This window comes from Mirounga angustirostris, unplaced genomic scaffold (genome assembly GCF_029215605.1).
Source record: "Mirounga angustirostris isolate CCGP_5_RB_7025 unplaced genomic scaffold, mMirAng1.0.hap1 SCAF_9, whole genome shotgun sequence".
NCBI lineage: Eukaryota > Metazoa > Chordata > Mammalia > Carnivora > Phocidae > Mirounga > Mirounga angustirostris.
Genome location: NW_026991717.1, coordinates 66,285,249 through 66,304,164, shown reverse-complemented (window position 1 = coordinate 66,304,164; position 18,916 = coordinate 66,285,249). Strand labels below are relative to the sequence as shown.

At 35.6% G+C, this 18,916-nt stretch overlaps 1 protein-coding gene across 9 annotated transcripts in view; it reads left to right on the top strand.

The window, feature by feature from the left end:
- Positions 1 to 18,916, top strand: part of CDIN1 (CDAN1 interacting nuclease 1) — a 205,265-nt gene that overhangs the window by 41,305 nt on the left and 145,044 nt on the right. For 7 of the 9 annotated variants that reach the window (XM_064570703.1, XM_064570707.1, XM_045900389.3 and 4 more), the window contains exons 2-4: positions 9,114 to 9,159; positions 10,049 to 10,113; positions 17,108 to 17,168. In XM_064570703.1, coding sequence (XP_064426773.1) covers positions 9,114 to 9,159; positions 10,049 to 10,113; positions 17,108 to 17,168 — 172 coding nt within the window. The remainder of the gene's footprint in view (positions 1 to 9,113; positions 9,160 to 10,048; positions 10,114 to 17,107; positions 17,169 to 18,916) is intronic. The other 2 variants (XM_054513619.2, XM_054513618.2) reach the window with 1 other exon arrangement.

The window sequence follows — 18,916 nt, the reverse complement described above, 5'->3', positions numbered from 1 at the left end:
ACCACAAACTTAATTTGAGCATTTCTTATAATGTAACTTAATCTGATTTATTAAACAAGGAAAAAAACAGAAGAAATCATTGTAGGAATAATTGATAAACACCTCTTATAAATGTATCTATTATTTATATATTGTGTTGAAGTTATTGGGATTGCTTTAGAGAAAAATGACCAGACTTTTGGTTTTGCACATGAAATTGAGTGTTTGTCACCCAGGCTTCTTATTCTTTATCTGATTTATGTTATAGCTCTTTCTAAAAAGTTAATACTTAAATTTAATTAGAAAGGAAAGAAATCTAAGATACTTTAGACTCTAACTAAATTGGAACATTTGAAATAGGGCAGATTTAGAGCAGCAAAGAATCTTAAAGATCAATTTATCTGACTCCTCTTCAGTTCTTCCTTCTTGATTCTCTTATTACATTTCTTTTCCTTTTTTATTTTGTTTGCTAGGATCTTCAGTTTGTTAGAATCTCCTAGAATAAAATCAGTCTCTTTTTCTTTTCTCTCTAATATCTAATCTGTACAATAAATTTCTCACAGCTATTGATATTACCACTGTCATTGTGCAATTTTGTGTATTTTTGTTATTTCCATCATGATTTCTTCTTTAATCTATGAGTTAGTTTGAAATGCATTTTTTTTAATTTCTGAAAATAAGGGCTTTTGGGAACTTTTTAATCATTGAATTCTAATTTAATCACCCTTTTACAAGATATAGTCAAGTCCTGAGCAGAACTTTTGACAGCTTTATAGAGCTAGAAGACAAGGTTTCGGGATCAAGGGCTGGCAAAGGTGGGTGCTCATGTAAATGTCCTGAGCTTTGAGATAGGACCCTGAAGGGCCATACCCGAGGAGTAAATGTGAGCTGAAAGTAAGACAGCTCTACATGTCAGCTTGAGGTTCACCTCATTGGCCCCCAAAATTAATACCCAAAATTGGACTAAGCTGATTCTAGACTTCTAGTGCTCCCAGAATCAAATCAGAATTATCTCTGGAGAAAGATAACATTTTATTCGTCAAATTATTTATAAAGCAGTTTTTCAAGTAGAATGACATATAGTGAGAGATACTCAGTCACATAAATAGACATGTGACATGAATGAAAGCTAGTAGAAGCTGTAGAAATAGACTTAAAGGGTCTGCACTTATTGGAATATTAACAGAATTTTTATAATTGTGCTTTATTCAAGGAGTTAAAAAAGAAGATTGAAGCACGTTACGGGGAATTTATTTGAAAAATAATCCAATAGAAAATCTACAAGTGGAAAATGCAAAAATTGAATTTGGATGGATTTAACAGTAAATTAGACATTATTGAAGAGAGGATTAGTGAACTGGAAGATAGAACAGAAGAAAATACCCAGAATGTAACACAGAATAACAAAGAATAACAAAAAGGTGGAACATATGAAAAGAGTAAGAGATGGAGGATATAGTGAGGAGGGCTCAGTACACTTATTTGGAGTCTCAGGAGAAGAGAGAGTGCTAAAGCAATGTTTGAAGACATAATGATGAAGAATATTCCCAAAATGATGAATGATACCCACCCACATATTTAAGAAGTCCAACAGATTCTAAGCAAAAAGGGAAATAAATACTATAGTTAAAAATCCTAAAAACTAAAGATAAAAAATCCTGAAACTAGGTAGAGAAATAAGACACATTATCATTGAAAGAACCAAGATTTGACATCACCTACACATCTGTACTGATGGATTTATTAAAAGAAAGTTATTCCAGATGCAAGAGAGGAGAAGGAAGGAAGGGCAGTGATATGGTACATATGTTGGTATATCTGAATGAACAGAGACTATATAAAGCAATAGCAATGCCTTGTGACTTTAAGATATAGGCACGTATTGAATGGATCACTGGGTGTTATATGCAAACAATGAATCATGGAACACTACATCAAAAACTATGATGTAATGTATGGTGATTAACATAACATAATAAAATTAAATTTAAAAAAAGATATATGCAGAATTAAAACAATGCCCATAGTATCTTAATTGCAGGAGGGAAGAACTGTAGATAGTGTTGAGAAGTTTCTGTGTTTTCCATGCAACAGTTAACACTAATTAATAATAAATTATGATCATTTGAGGAGGCATGTGATTATGTAGGACAATCATTAAATGAATAGTATAACTTGTAAAGAATGTACAACTTCCACATTGCCAGTGTTCAAATAATGAAGAATAAGTATTAAACCAATTGAAACTAAGACAAGAAAGGAGAGAAAGGGAATGTAAAGTGGGTAAGACAGTTAGCATTTAGTAAGATGATTGATTTAATCCTGAATATATCAGTAATTACATTAAATATACATTGTTTAGCTACAATAATCAAAACAATGTGGTATCTGTGTAAAGATAAATATATCAATCAATGGAACAGATTAGAAAGTCCCAAAATAAGCCTTCAGATATTTGGTTTCCTCAAAGGCAGTAGTGATAATTCAGTGGGCATATGGTATGTGGTCAATTACATATTCGTATGAAAATAACAAAAACAAACTGCAACCCCTATCTCCTATTAATGTACAGATTTAATCCAAGATACATCATAGGCCTCATTGTAAGAGCTAACATTATTAAGCTTCTAAAAGAAAATATATGAGAATATCTTCATGACTGTAGGTAGGCAAAGATTTCTTAGAAGAGATGCATGGAAAGTGTGAATAATCAAATTAAAGAATTGATGAATTGGGTTTCATCAAAATGAAAAGCTTCTGCACTTCAAAAGATACCATAAAGAAAATGAAAAAGCAAGCGATGGACTAAGTACTAAGCTATGAGACAAGGATGATCAGCAATGGGGACTTTCCTTTAAAGTTGGTGGGAGTTTAAAATTGTTACAAACACTTTGAAAAATTGTTTGACACCTACTGATGCTAGAGATGTGCATGTCAGATGACCCAAAATTTCAGTCCTACATTTATATTCATTAGAAATGTGTGCACATGTGCACCGAAAGGTATACAAGATTGTTCACTGCAGCATTATTTTCATTAGCAAAAGACTGAAAACAGTTCAGATATTCATCAACAATACAATAGATAAATGTGGTATATACTTATACAGTAGAATATACCGTATAACAATGAGAAAGATTTAACTGCACTTAAATAACGTGGGCAACTTTCACAAACATATTTTCCCATGAAGGGGCCAGATACAGAAGAGCACACTGTGTTTCCATTAATGTAAAGTTTGCACACAGGCAGAGCACACCTATACAACTTAGCAATACTTATATGGGTGGTAAAACTATAAAGAAAAGCAAGAAAGAGATGAACATAAAGATCAGGTTCGTTTGTGAGAGGAAAAGGTTGGTGATCAAGTAGGGTGCTTTTTGGGGTGCTAGCAGTGTTCTGTTTGTTTACCTAGTGGCTCTGTGTGGTTTCGTTTTTCATATATTCATTGGCTGTACGTTTGTTCTGTTTTTTTTTTCTTATTGTGTCTCACAATAAAAATAGTTTAAAGAGAGTAATATGTAATGGTGTAGATAAATGTTAATATCTTACATAATGAAGGCATGTGACAAAAAAGTATGTTAAAAACATAGTTTTTAAAATGTTTATGTTTGTGCGTAGAGACACGCACACACAAACACTCACAGCAGACACACAATAAAAACACAGGAAGGATCTATGCCAGAATGCTAACAATGGACATCTTTGCACTTTACACAGAATATATACTATTTTATAACTAGGAAACCCTTCATTAAATATTATTTAATAAAATTAACACCTGTAGAGGGTGTTGTCAAGACTGGGTTATTTATACTGTGTTGTTCAGGGAAGGATTTAAAGCTGCTTTATATGCAGTAAATAGCATTTTGAACAAAAGACATATATGCAGTCACATAGAGACACTTCAGGCAATGGTGTGGTTATTAACAGAATATACTTTAGCTGCAGCAGCAATAATGGAAATTACCCAACAATTTTTTAATCCTACACTGTTTCTTGAAGTCAATAGTTGCTTTATCATTCAACACAAAAAAGAACAGCATTTTTATGTAGCTAGTTAAAGGAAAACTGCAATTTGTTTTTTTTTTTAAAGGGAATATTGTCTAAGGCCACAGAATTTGCTCAAAACATCCGTGACTTCAATTTCCTATTAAAAAAGCAACAGTGCCTACCTTGCAGGGTTGTCTAGAGTGTGATGTGATAGCATATAAATGCTCAAGCAGGGGTATTAGTACACATGACATGTAGAACTGATTTCTGGGAACTTTTGGAAAGGAAGACTAGCACTGAGATGAAGAGTTTGGGTTTGGGCATTGGACCTGGATTTTGATTCCCCACTCTACAGATAAGCAATTGTGTGTATTACTTAACTTCTCTTCCTTCATTTCCACATCTTTAAAATAAGGAAGATAATAGTACTGACCTCAGAGGGTTGTTGTGGGGGTAAAACAAAGTGCCCAGTGTAGTGTCTAGCACAAAATAAATATCCATATAAATTTTAGCTCTTGTTGTAGAACTGTTTTATATGTGGCTTCAGGTTATCAGCAAGAGTAGTTAAGAGCCTGGGACAGTAACCATTCTTTTTTCATATATATAACACCTATAGCCTTTCAGAATTTTCTTTTTGATAATTGATTATTGCTAAGCCTAATGCTGCCATGTATATAGTCATTTATGGGAATATTTGCCATGATTGGGCATAAAATATAGCCTGCAACCTTGATATGAAGTTGAAAATTGGGAAGAGAGGAAATGGGGAAGTAGGTAGAATGCATAAATATTTCTCTATTTCTTGAATTTAACTATTTTTCTCCTCCTATCTGCTCCTCCCCCACCCCCCAGTATCAGTATCAGTAATCTCTCTCCAGATTCTTTCCATTTTGCATTGTATGTTCCTGAAAAAAAAAAAAAAGTTAGTGGTTTTTTTTGTACCAAGTCTTGCTATCTTATTGAATTTCATTTTGATTTTATGGCGGGGGGGGGAAGGCTCTCTGTTTGAAATTTGTGTGTAGGTGTGTAGGAAGGTGGGAGTGAGGGAGGGTAGATACATTGCTGTCATAGAACACCTTCCTTGACCAGTATTCTGAATCATTAACCACAAAGAGCCAGTGTTCCATTGTGTTCTTTCACAGACTTAGAGAGGTTGCACCTTGTAACCATGAGGTCTCCAAGTCTATTGCTTTGTAGGAGTATCCTGCTTCATATCCCTTTAATTGGTTTACTGCTTTCTGAGTCCCAGAAATAATATTTATTTTGCTCAGAGAATTTTGAGCTCAGTAAAGTGTAGACATTTAAGCTTCCCAGATTCTGTAGCAAAAGGAGCTTGGAAATCAAATAACGGTACTTACTTTTTTATGGTCTTTTTTCAGAGGTTGGGTACTTGAAAGAGGAAGAACATAAAATGTGTGGTATCTTCTTCCTTAAGATTCTTTTTTTTTTTTTTAAGTCTCCACTGGGAATGTGAGGACTTCCTTCTTATATGAAAGTTGAATTGCAACTAGGACTGTGCTGAGCTCTGTCTGCTCTTAGTCTCTGCAGCACTCATGAAACCCTCTGACGTTCATTTTCTCTAATATGCTTCAGGTTACTTGAATATCTTAGCTGGATGGATTTGGGGACATGTTGAGTTAAATATTGAATGGGGAGCTGGCATATCGCCTTTTCATATACCTGACATTTGAAGAGTCCTGGATGCAATATAAAATGAGAGTAAATAGTACTCCATCAATATTTAAAGTCTGTATGGAAAAATCATATGTACACCGCCCAATTTATGATCTCTGGGTATATCAATTTAGTGACACAGTGACAGGCAGAGGAACAATTTTAAGGAAGCCAAATACAGTAGCTGCCAGCTAAGAAGAGAATTAGAAAGGACAAAAATGGACAGTCCTTTCCAAGTAGCGCATCCCATACATGTGCCATCATGATGGAGTACCTTTTCTCCTCCTCCATCACGTCTCCTATTTCCAGAACACATAGAAACTGGAGTGGGTATATTTCTTCTTTTTGAAGGTTAAAAAAAAAAAAAGCATATATTATTACTCAGAAGAAGTATGGAGCGTGGTCAGTTCAATTTATGGTTGCTTGAGCATCTCAACAATGTTCTCAAGGCCCTGGGCTCTTTCCCTCTTCTGTGCCTCCATCCTCATTTTGTTGGCTCTGATCTCATGCTTGCTTATCCACTGTTGCAGTATGACAGCTCCAGCTCTGTGTAGCTGTTCACATGACCCGGACAAGGTTTTACATAGCCATTCTAGGGGTCCACTGGCTTGCTCTTCTTTTCTCAGAAAGCTACAGGGTGAGGTGCGTAATCTGGGAGGGTAGCATGGGAAAAAAGACAAACTGATTTTTTGAAGAGGTTTTAATAATATATCTTGGGCATTTGTGCAAAATCAGTGACTCTATTTTTGAACATGTAAATCTAAAACACAAAAATGCTAAGGGAAACATGTAGGCTCCAAAGCCAGTGTAGTCTTGAAATATGTGAGAATGCAGAGTGTGATTTGCTTCGCTAGATCCCTAAAAAATATGTTGGTACTTAACAGTGTTCTCATTTTTGCTTTTTTGGCTGCACATACATATTGAAAGTTTCCTCTAAGTCAGTTACTTTATTTTTTCTTTTCTTTTTTTTTTTTTTTATCTTGATGTCATATTTCCCCCGATGACCTCGGGACAGTATAGATGCTCAGTGAATACTGCTGACTGATTGACTGTGGTGTTCAAGATAGACTTTTCAGTTACACAGTGTCTTTTTCTCCCCTCTTCTTTGGCTGAAAACCATATTCCTGTGAACCTGGTGATTGTTGAATTTATACCAAAACTTCTGCACTCTTCGCCAATCAAATCAAACACTGGGAGGTTGCAGTGGGGGAAGGGCAGACATGGTAAGCTCTTCAGAGCTGTACACTTGAAGATTGTGATTGCTCTAATCTCCTCTTGCCTCTTTCCCTTTGGAATATCTTCTTAGAATTAACACTCCGGAGGAAAGTAACAAATGATATACACTGGAGTCAGTGTCTTGGTTGCCCTAATACTTTCCTGCTCTTTAAGGTATGAGTCATGTTCAGAACAATCTTCTGTAAGCTTAGCACATACACGAACAGAGCTTGGTTGGCAAATAACCTGGCAGAGGTCATTCAGCTCTCTACAGCTTTGTCTAGTCAACCAAACCCAAAGCATTTTGGACCCAGGTCTGTCTATCCTTTTTACTGTGCTAAGTATGTCATTTGCTCTCTTTATGTCTAGGCCAGTTTTACCTCCTCCTGGAATCTTCTCTCTAACCCCATTGGCCATTGAGAAAATGGGTTACTTCATAGGCTCTGTCCAGTTTCTGCTGAATTGAATTCTAAGCAGTTTAAAGGTAGTTTCCTGGCTAAAGATATTATCTCATCTTCTGTTTTTACAGTACCTTCAACTCCTGACCAACTTCTTATTCTGAAACTGTTTATTCCTAAACTTATTTCTCCAGCTGTCTCTTAGTCTTCCCATTCTGGGTGTCCACAGTTACATTTTTGTTTTATTCACGGTTTTGTTTCCTCCTCCTTAGTCATTGGTCCCCAACTTGCCAATTACAAGCACATTTATTGCCATCATATTTTCTGACCCTTAGAGACCAACATTTTGTCCATCATTAAATGACTAACCTAAATATGTTTTGCTGTACAATGAGGAGAGGGTCTATTTATTGCACATAAATATCTAATGTATTGACTTATTCAGTAGTTTCTAAGGATCTGGGCTTAATTTTGCCTTTTTTTTTTTTTTTTTTCAGAAGCTGTTTGTCAGAAACCCTACTAGGGTATGTGATTTCATATGAAGTTCAGGCAAGCCAGGAATAATAGGAAGATTTTATGTGTAAAATTGGCTTTTTCAAAGGTGGTTTCATTTTTAAAGGGAAACTGAAAAAATTGGACTATTGCGAGTTTATAATTTTTTTATAATTTTTATTCAATCTCAGTGCTTTTGAGTTATTGAAGCAATTCTTTAGTAACGATCGGTTTTCCTTGCTAAACATTTACAGTGTTTGTGTTTTTTTAACCTATTTTTTTGTTGTCTGATGAGAATGGAAAGGGTTTCGAAGCCAAATCTATGATGGTATGCAGAAGATGACAACACTGTGGCAGCGTGTAAAGAAATATGCTGCATTGTTTTTATTTCACACTCTCCAAATTACCTGTGCTGAGCTTAAGAGGTTTCATTCACGCATAGAAAAATTTTAATTATTCATAGTGCTTTGGTGTACCATAAAAGTCGAATTATTAACACTGTAATTTGTTCAGATAGCATTTAGTAGAAAATATATCAGAAATAATTAATTGTTCTCAAGATATGATAAGGTAGATATATCTACAGAGGGCAATCAAAAAGAGTAGCAGTAGGATATTGATTGCTTTTTAGAGGAAAAAAAAATTCTGTTCATTTCTAAATGTTCACAATTGTGATAGGCAAATTCCCACTTGGGAAGAGTGTTTTCCAGGTTGTTTCACTGCCAAGTGTTTGACATTGTGTGGAGTCTTGGATGCATAAGGCTTATGGCCGTCTTTGGGAATGACGTACCCCTAGGACCTCGGCTTTCTGCTGTGAAAGCTCCTATTTTCAAAGCCCACTACTGTCAGTAGGAACGTTCCAGTGGTCTCTCGGTGCTACTTCTAGTGAAGACCAAAGTTTTTCCCCCTGACTCTGAGATAGCTGCAGAAGAGGATACCTGTCCGCTAACAAAATAAATTTAGAATGCTGCCAGCGAGTGAACCGCCTGTTCTCCACTGTTTATGGGATTTGACTCTTATCACTTACTAATGGAAATAAACCTTGCTTCCTTTTGGTCTGTTTTAACATAACTGCACGCTACAGGCATGATTTATAATCATTCTAAAGTTAAAAAAAACGTCCAAATTGTATGATCGTTTGCTCCGAGACCATCCATATTTTTCCCTTTCCCTTTTTCTGTCTCCTTGACCTAGCAGCAGGAAGCCTTTGTTTGAGGTGTTCATCTGGAACAACTTTTCCACACTTGTTTTCATGTTCTGTTAGATTACAGGGCAGCAGGCCTACCTTTGAAGCTCCTTTCTCTTTTGTTTCTTTGCCGTGCACTCCAGTAATTAACTTTGTCCTTCTTTTATTTGTTCCAGTCAATCGCAGGCCACTCTGCTGAGCATCTTCTCCCAGGAGTACCAGGTTAGAAGTTTTCTCCTTTGTGAGGGTTGACAGGTGCCTAATTGAATGATGAATGTCCCTTTATTTCTTTGTAATTGAACTGCCAGCTCTCTGATTGGGTTGGAGGATGTTCTCCTTTCCACATCAAGCACCGCCTGCGTCTCAGTGGAGGCCTGCCAAGCCTACCCATCCATCTGTCTAATAACATCTAGCCTTTGCTTATTTGGTGGACCTGTAATAAATTATGCTAAACCATTATTATTCTGACAATAATAATTTCCCTGTGTTGCGTGGTTCCATGTGCTAAATGTTTGCTGACTTGCACTGTCAGTGCCGCTTTCCATTGCTGACAGAGATGATGATAAATGACCATTGCTGGAGTGGCAGAAGGCAAGAGAGGCAGAAAATGGAGTCATTTATCATGAGATGACAGGTGTCAGTCAAGTGGCAAGTCTCTATGGAATTACTTTTTGTAGTTTTCAAATAAGTTGTTTTTAAGCAATGTTCTTCCTGGTTAAAAATGGCAATTGGATTGTAAAACTAGAGTGCAGAGGACTTAGATGGAATTGAATTGAGGGAAAATTAATACAAAGGTTGAAAGAGGGAACAAGTTTTTCTTTGCCCTCTGCAACCCTAAGCAAACTTATTTAGATTCAATTACTATGACCCTGTTGGCTTTTACATATATACTGTACCTTGTGGTACAGGCTGAAGACATCCTGGCCAAGCAGTAGAGATTAAAATGCATAGATTCATAAAGTAGAAGGAAAAAAGACCTACCACCGCTCAAATCCCCAAGCTATTATTCAGCTTGCCCTATGTGCTAGATATTGGGATGAAGAGATTTGTCATTCTGTTCTTGAACCTGATGCGTGACACAACATAAAGATCTTTTTTTGTTTTGTTTCAGAAACATATTAAAAGAACACATGCCAAACATCATACTTCAGAAGCGATTGAAAGTTATTATCAGAGGTATGACCTGCCTGCCCCACTAGAGGGTATCATAGTACCTATTAATTGTAATAATAATTATGAAAAATTAGGTTACTAAATTAATTGTCTATATAACATTTCAGGGCATTGTGATACAAGTCTTACTTAAGACTTAAGGTATATTTTTTTAATGATTTTTCAAATGGTGTGTTTAAAGAATATGGTGAGACTATCTTGATTGTGTGTTATGCATACTATGTAAGAAATCCTTACAGTATTATGAAATCTCAGTTGGCTACTTTAAACTTATTGTAAGTGCATATCTTGTATAGATGCATGTTAATACACACATGTATCTACATACATGTATGAAAGTTCTCGAATCAAGTTTTCTTATTTAAATCAACAAGTTGAAAAATACATTAGAAAATAAGATTGAATTTTGGTTCACTTCTATCTTGCATCATAGGTATTGGGTTTGCCATTTTAGAAATGGAAAAAAAGGACATGTCAAGTAAGGACATATGGAGATAGATAATAATAGACAACTGTCACATTTTAAATGGGGTTTTGTATTTTAAAAAGAAAATCTGGGTATTAAATCACCAACATAGTGTCCAGGGGATATTTTAATTTTGGCCTAATTTATTATAAATAGTTTTCAACCTCTGTTCTAAAACAGAATGTTTAAAGTAGCTTTTTAAAAGAAGAAGGTAGGAAGGGAAAATGAAGGGGGGAAATCGGAGGGGGAGACGAACCATGAGAGACTACGACTCTGAAAAACAAACTGAGGGTTCTAGAGGGGAGGGGGGGTGGGAGGATGGGTTAGCCTGGTGATGGGTATTGAGGAGGGCATGTACTAAATGGAGCACTGGGTGTTATATGCAAACAATGAATCATGGAACACTACATCAAAAACTAATGATGTAATGTATGGTGATTAACATAACATAATAAAATTAAAAAAGTAGCTTTTAAAAAAAAATTCTAAAAACGATACTGTCTTTGTAATATGACTGATTAATTTATAACTGTAAATGGTAATGGTTTGCATTAGAATTGTTGGTTTCTTAAATATTTCAAGGACATATTGGAAAGGAAAGCTGTCTGAAATATGCTTTTAAATTATTACACCTAAGATTGACAGATCAATGTTTCTGTGGCGATAGTGACACCACCGATTTTAGATGAATGATTTTTGTGCACAAAAATTTTATGAATGAAATGAGTATCTAGAATAAATACAGTATCGTGTTTCTGGAAAGTTGTTTTTTAAGAATTGAGAAGTGTTTATTGAAAACAAAAGTTATTGAACTTATTAGCCTTTTAAAAAATTATATAATGTGCCATGTATGATAAGAGATGCGTTCAGTTTTCAGTAGTAGTGTATGTTAAAGATACACACACCACATATGCATACACACTTTTGTGTCTAGGAGAATTCCCCTCTAAACAAGTCTTTGTAGAATTTGAATTGATTTTTTCCAAATTTATAGTCTCTTCAGTGACACCAACATTTGAATGCAAGTTATAACCTAAATCATTCATGAAAAATGAAGAATGGCTCACAAAGTGCTATGAAGTCATCAACAGCTTTGGAATCTAGACCCTCCAAAGAAAGACTGAAAAGTTACTTATCTGTCAAAAAGTACATTTTTGTTTATAAAAATGATCATCTTAGGCCATCATATAAAAGTTTGGTTCTATGTCCAGGCTTTAAAGCCTTGGTAACATAAGCAGTAGAAAATAGAGCCTTTCCTAGAAATTTGGAGATCCACTTACGGGCCATGGGGCTGCCCTCTGACAGTCATTTTCATTGTTGTTTAAAGGCCATTTTACTTAGATGATTTCTAAGACCTCTCGGTGCTGCTTTTTAAAATTTAGTTTCATTTAAAAGTGTATTTAATTATTGAGGTATGAACATACTTTATTGGATTATCTGAATTGGTCAAGCCAGAAATAAAATTCTTTCCTGTAAATATGGTTACTTAATGATGAACATTTGGGTGAGCAATAATGAGACTACAGAAATATATACACATATATTTATATATATTTATAAATTTATTTAAATGTGAGAATCTCAGTTGTTTTAAGGAGTCACAAATTTTGAAGTAAAAATGTGAAGTTAGGCTGTAATGGACAGTCTAATAAGAAAACAGTCTCACCAAATTCTTACTTGACCACCCTGTTCCCTGGCTTTTTGCCCTGCACTCTGTGCTTGGAGATGGGCCACATTGTTACCTTTCAGATGGATTGACCACACAGCCTCTTGTAAACGTGCTGGTTAAATGTCCCTATAGTCTCTAAGGTAAATTGGCCTTTCGAGAGTTTTGTTTTCCAGCTGATAATAATAAAGGCAAATTGTATTATATCAAAACATATCTAAGCAGTTTGACAATACTAATACTTTCTTTAATTCTTTTTCTTTTATAAAAGTAATACTTGAATATTGTAGAAATTAAGCACACCTGTAATGGTATAGAAAGGAATGGATGATCGCACATAATTGTGGCAGCCACAGGTAACCACTGTGGTATTTTTCATTGTAGTCTTTTGTCAATCCATTTTTATATAGATGAGGTCATACTATATATACCATTGTGAATCCTGAATTTTGTACTTGGAAAAATGTGTATAACATAATATCACTTTGTAGAAAGCTTTCTGTAAACATTTTATTGATTGCATTATTTCATCATATGAAAGTACCATAATTTACTGAATTATAACTGTTGAACATATATGTTTCTAATGTTGTAATATAAAAATAATACTGTGATAAACATTTAGGTACATAAGTGTTTGCAATTTGGATTAGTTTTTTAAGATTTCTATGTATATAATTACTGGTGCAAATAATGAGCATTTAAAGATTTTATTATATGTTGCCAAATTACTGTCTAGAAAGTTTATAATGGTTTCCCCATTGCACCTAGTCAGAGAATTCCGTTGTCTCTGCATTCTTGCTAGTGTTAAGATGATCTCAATTCAGAATTCGAAAACTGTATTTATAAACCATATAGTCCACAGTGTGATTCCATCATGGTTAACTGAAAGTTCAAAGTATCCAAATATCAGCTGAAAATGTTTTCTCGAGCTTTTGAATTATTGAGGAAATTTCCTCACTTCTTCATGTTGTGTATGTACAGGTACAGCCTGGTGTTCATTTTGAAAACAACTCTATTCTTTCCCCCTGTATCAATGGCATTTTATTTCCAAACAGGAAACATACTTGGTAAAATTTATTTAGGCCATCCAGACTGTTGCACAGGGGCATGTTTGCACACACACAGACACACTCACAAGTGGTCAGATTTGCAAGTCCCCATCAATAGCAAGGTTTAGAAATGTTGTCTCCCATCTTTTCCCGTCTTCCAACATACACTGTTTGAGGGCAAGCTTTATTAGCTTTAGAGAATCAGATCAATTGAATTTCATTCAGATTTTCACATGGAAAAAAGGCTAGCTCAAATATGTTATTGACATTACATGACAAAAATAGTTTCTGAAAATTTGAACTACATTTTTGTTTAATTATCACAACTTACTTTGCACTCACTGTGTCCCATCTACTAAGCCTGGAATCAAGTATACAAATGTGAATAAGACATGGTACCTGCCCTCAACTGCTCTGTTTTAGTGGGAAAACAGCTGCATCCTTGGAGATGGGCTCCAGAAATTTTAAAGGTAGAATCAACAAAGATGGTATTCAGCTGTAAGCTTAGAACAGAATTTTGGTAGTTTTTTGAAGTTATGCCATTATAATTATTATGAAAATAATTATTATAATAAAGATCAAATAACTTTTTAATATTTTAAATCAGGGGTGCCTGGGTGGCTCAGTCGGTTAAGCGTCTGCCTTCAGCTCAGGTCATGATCCAGGGTCCTGGGACCAGCCCCACATAAGGCTCCCTGCTCAGCGGGGAGTCTGCTTCTCCCCCTGCCCCTCCCCCACCTCGTGCTCATGTGTGCTCTCTCTCTCAAATAAATAAATAAATAAATCTTTAAAAAATATTTTAAATCAGTACATATCATTTTAATCTTAGATGCTAATAAATCTTTCACATTCAAAGAAACATAAAATGGACTTTCCATGAAGATCTTTTAAGGATGGTTTCAACCCACAGGATAAACATTTCTTAGCCCTCCTATGGCAAAGCTTAGAGGATGGCACATAGCTTCTGTGCAGAGTAGTTTTAATTTACAAATAGGTATTAGGAAGATGGCCCAGGGTACCTTAATGTAGTATCCATAATCACATCTTTATATCTCAGTTATAATTCAGACCTTTGCTAAGGATCTGTTGGATGTAAGTTCAGCATTCATTTGTGTAGGGCTCTCCCAAGATGCTTCCAGTCCAATTGGAGAGAGAAACAAACCATTGTAAATGTATGAAAAGTCTACACTGCAAGTTTGCACAAGATGTTTTGAGAATACAGAGAAGGGTAGCATTAGGAATTTCTGATCGTGTCCTTACTGAATGTTTTCTGTAATTAGTATGCTCCTTTGATTGCATATCTAAATATTTCAATAAAACTGATCTGTCACTTGGTATAGAAGACAGTTAAAGTTCCCAGAAAGGAAAACTTACTTCAAATTAATTTTCACTTAATTTCTTTTCCCCAGTACTTCTGAAGTGTTACGGAATATAGTTAGGAAACAAATTGGAGAATAAATATATTCAGAAGCAGGCCTACCCTTTTCAACATTTGAAGGCCCCTCAGTCGACCTTGGGGGATGGGGTTCCATTTCAGAGCTTTACTGTTCACCGGCCAAGAGAGCCCAGAAAGGTTTCATCCGTACCCTGGGGTCTTATTTCTTGGCAACTAGGCAGCTTTTAACAAGCTCATAATTAGGAATTTCCACTGCATTAAGTATGAACATGTTTCTATATAGATATAGTGGGCTATTGTTTGACCATCTCCTGTTCTTTAAACTTAACAGAGGCACTCCATTGGTTAATGGTTAATGCAACATTTACGTGAAACCACAGAGTTTTGAGTCCAAACAACAGTTCCCTGGCATAGACAGTGGTCTGAGGTCTAGCTTCTCTTTTTCATGTTTTCCTATCAGCTCTCAAAGCTCTGCTCTGGTCATACTAGAGCCTTTCCTGGTCCTCAGACACCCCGGGTACATTCCCAGCATTTGTGCTTACTGTTGTCTTGCTGGGAATGTTCTTCCTCCCATGGCTCCCCGCTTGCCTTCTTATGGGCCTCGACCCATGTGTCACTTGGAGATGGCTTCCTGACCAACCCATCTAAGCTTCCATTTTATCGTAGAATATATCATTATATTATGTATGTATTTCTGTGTTTTCATTGTCTCTCCACTGCAATATCATCTCTGTGATGGCAGGAGCCATGGAAGTTTTGTTCCCTGCTGCTCCTTCAGAACCTGGAACAGGCCCAATACAAGTGAGCTCTCAGAAATATTTGTGGGATGATAAATGAATGTTGAGTAGAAAGTTGTGAAGATACCCTAATATCAGTATAGGCTTAACTAATCTGACCCGGAGTCTGAACCCTTAATGAATGTGCATGTTTGGTGGCTTTGAACGCAGGATTAGTTGGTCAGACTTGACTGAACGGATTGGTTGTTTCCAGAGCAGCGATAGTGCTTATTTCTCAATTAGATTCCTAAACAGTTTTTTCAGGGAAGTCCCCAATTTATGGAAAATGAACTTAATAGAATTACTTTGAAGTTATAATGATCCTGAGACTTCCTACCGTGAATAATTTACTTTTCTTCCACTTTGTTTATAGGAAAATCATACATCTTCATAAACATACTTGTGAAATAATATAATTTAGTGTCTGCTTGTGGTAGTTATATGGAAGACCTCATCTGTTGACCTTGATTTTTACTATCAAACAGATATTGTTAATTTATTCACTCAAACGGCATACTGTAGAGAAAACATCCATATTGAATTCTCTTTTCTTATCCAGTATGGCTTTTAAAAGTTATTAATCAGTCATTTATTAAAGAAAAAATATATGTATGTATAATGCAATCACCTATTTTAAGTCAAAAACTGTTTTAGGCATAATAAATGGAATAAAATACAATTCTTCTACCCTCATCAGGCTTTCAACCCTGCATTGGGGGATGGGTTTGAGGTGGACAAGTAACTAGGCAGATACAATATGATGCTGTGTTAAGTGATGGAGAGATTTACAAGGTGCTCATCGATTGTACCTTGGGACACCTAACTTTCTCCTGGCTTGTGGTGGTTTGAAGAAAGTTACATGTAAGCTGAATCACGAGTTCTCCAGGTGAGGGTTGGAGTGCAGAACAGTGACTACAGATGAGACTGGCCGAGGACAGTAGGTGGGAACCAGATTATGAAGAAATTTGTAAGAGGTATTAAGTGGCTATAATTGAATCTTGAGATTTAATGTGGGGCTGTGAAATGTTTTGAGGAGAATGGCACATTCAGATTTTTGCTTAAAAAAAATCACTCTGGCTTCCATGTCTGGGATGGATTTGGGGAGGTTTTTTTGTAGGTTTTTTTAATAGTGGGATTAGGGAATGAGGAGGGATGGAGGTTATGATAGAAATCCAGGACATAAAAGATGATGCCTTGTATTGCCTGACAAGGTGTGCTGACCCACCGATGACAGGTCTGCTCCATTTGTTTCTTAATAAGGTGTCAACCAATGGATGCTTTTTTTCAAACCATAAGAGTAAACTCACTTTCTTCGCATAAGGTGGTTGTGGTATAGATAAAGCCAGGTGACAGGGCTAGTTCTTTTCAAAATCACTTCTGTCTTCATGGAAGGGAAGGGAGCCCAACCTGCTCATACCTCGCACCCTCAACTTCAGTTAGTAAGTTGCCAGTGGTTTTGAGGTAAGTTTTTTTTTGTTTGTTTTTCTTTTCCCTTCAATGCTTTTCCTATGACAGTAGCATACTTTAACTAGAGTTGAGCATGGCATTTGCCCAGGAGAAACGTGTACACACAGCGGATGCTGACAAGTCTATGCTGGCCTTTTCTTGTCACTGCATTACCACTTGGCTTTGTCTGTCTAGGTACCTGAATGGAGTGGGGAGAAATGGAACTGCCCCAGTGCTCCTGGAGCTGGCCAATGAGGTAATGTTATTGTTATTATTTTACTTAAACCTGCATAAAACCTAAGGGGCCTATCTAGAGTAGCTTTGCTTGGAATTATAATTAACCTTAAAGAAAGAGGTTTTGAGGTGCATTAGACATTTAAATTGCTCCCTGGTCTCTTTGCAGTTTTAATAATTGGACAAAGAACTTCATATATTAATAAATCAGTTAACATAATTAGTCTACTTCTTTTAACGCAAATGTATAAACAGCTTCTTGGTTTCTTATTTTGTGGGAAATTTCAACCAAACAGCTCAGGACATGCTCATCTTTGGATGTGTTGTCTTAATTTAGTGTGAGAAATACCTGTGTTAAGTAAAGAGAGGTATGCCAAGAAAACCTATGCTAACTATTATAAAAATGAGGAAAGAAACTGTATACTTAAAAATGTAATGTTTACTTGATTTATTTTTTTGTTAGCAAACTTTTATTATGATAAAAGATACATGCCTTGAAAAGTCTCTTTATATGAAGAAGCATACTGTTCTTAGTAACACCAAGTATAAAGTGATTTATTGAACTTATTTGTTAACTCTGATCTGCTTCTGTTTGGGGAAACAAATAATAGTCTTACATTTAAAAAAGGAAGCCCTCAAGATTTCCCATGAATGAAGAAGCTATAAAAAGTTCATAATAGTGGCAGAGAGCATACTGAAAAATAAAATATTTAATTCCTAAACTTTGAAATATTTATCCACTATAATAAGAGCAATACAATATTTAGTCTGACTTGGAACTGCTTGTGCAAACCTCGCAGGGATGGAATGCAATGTACACTGTTTTCGTGTTGCATTATAATGGAAAACATAGAAGCAAGGCAGAAAATGTGTGTTTGCATTAAAGATGACTCAGTACTGTGAGCATTAAGTGTTGTGGTAGCAGCACGTTCTACATGTTACATTAGCAAGGAAGGATGGTTTCTCTCACAGCTTCTGTCTGCTGTGCCACTACATTCAGCAAATGAGCAATTACCTATCAGTTACTAGAGGGTTTTAATGGTCTAGGCAGTGTCTACACCATCTGATACGATAGTTAACATATAAAATGCACTTCTCCTCCTAGCAAAACATGTATTCATACTTTTTTCTGCTTCTAAAGCAAGGTAGTTTTTAAATGTCTTCAGACTTGTTTGTTATGAGTTGATTCTATAAGCCGCTTGAGGTTACTGTGCTGTAACTAGGAATTTAGTGATTGTCCTTTATGGAAAAAAAACATAAAGGAGTGAGCTAATAGCATCTAGAAATAAGGTGATGCAAATGTACTCATTTTTATAGATGATGATATTGATGACATAAGTTTTACGTAGTAGCAATTTATATTCATTTGAATTTTTAATGGATATTTGTGTTGAGCTTAGCTTATTTAGCTGCCCTCACCATCCATCTTCTAGTACTATGGAAAATTTTAAGCCACTAACGCATTTTCTCCTACATTGGTAAACCTGTTATTTACCACAAATATATAGAATATTTAACCAAAGAAAAGGGTTACTAAAGATTTTTTCTGTCCTTTGGCTGCAGATTGGCACAGAGGTAATAGCACTTTCTGAGTGACTACGAATGCATCAGGGAAATTTGGGAATGACTGGTACCAGAGTATGGCTTCTAAACAACTAGGCTGCCATTTTTATATGATAGTTAATACTTACATGACATATGCTTGCATCTGGTGACAATTGATGTGATGGTAATGCTTTATGAGTCAGTATATATTTAATCAGTGGAAAC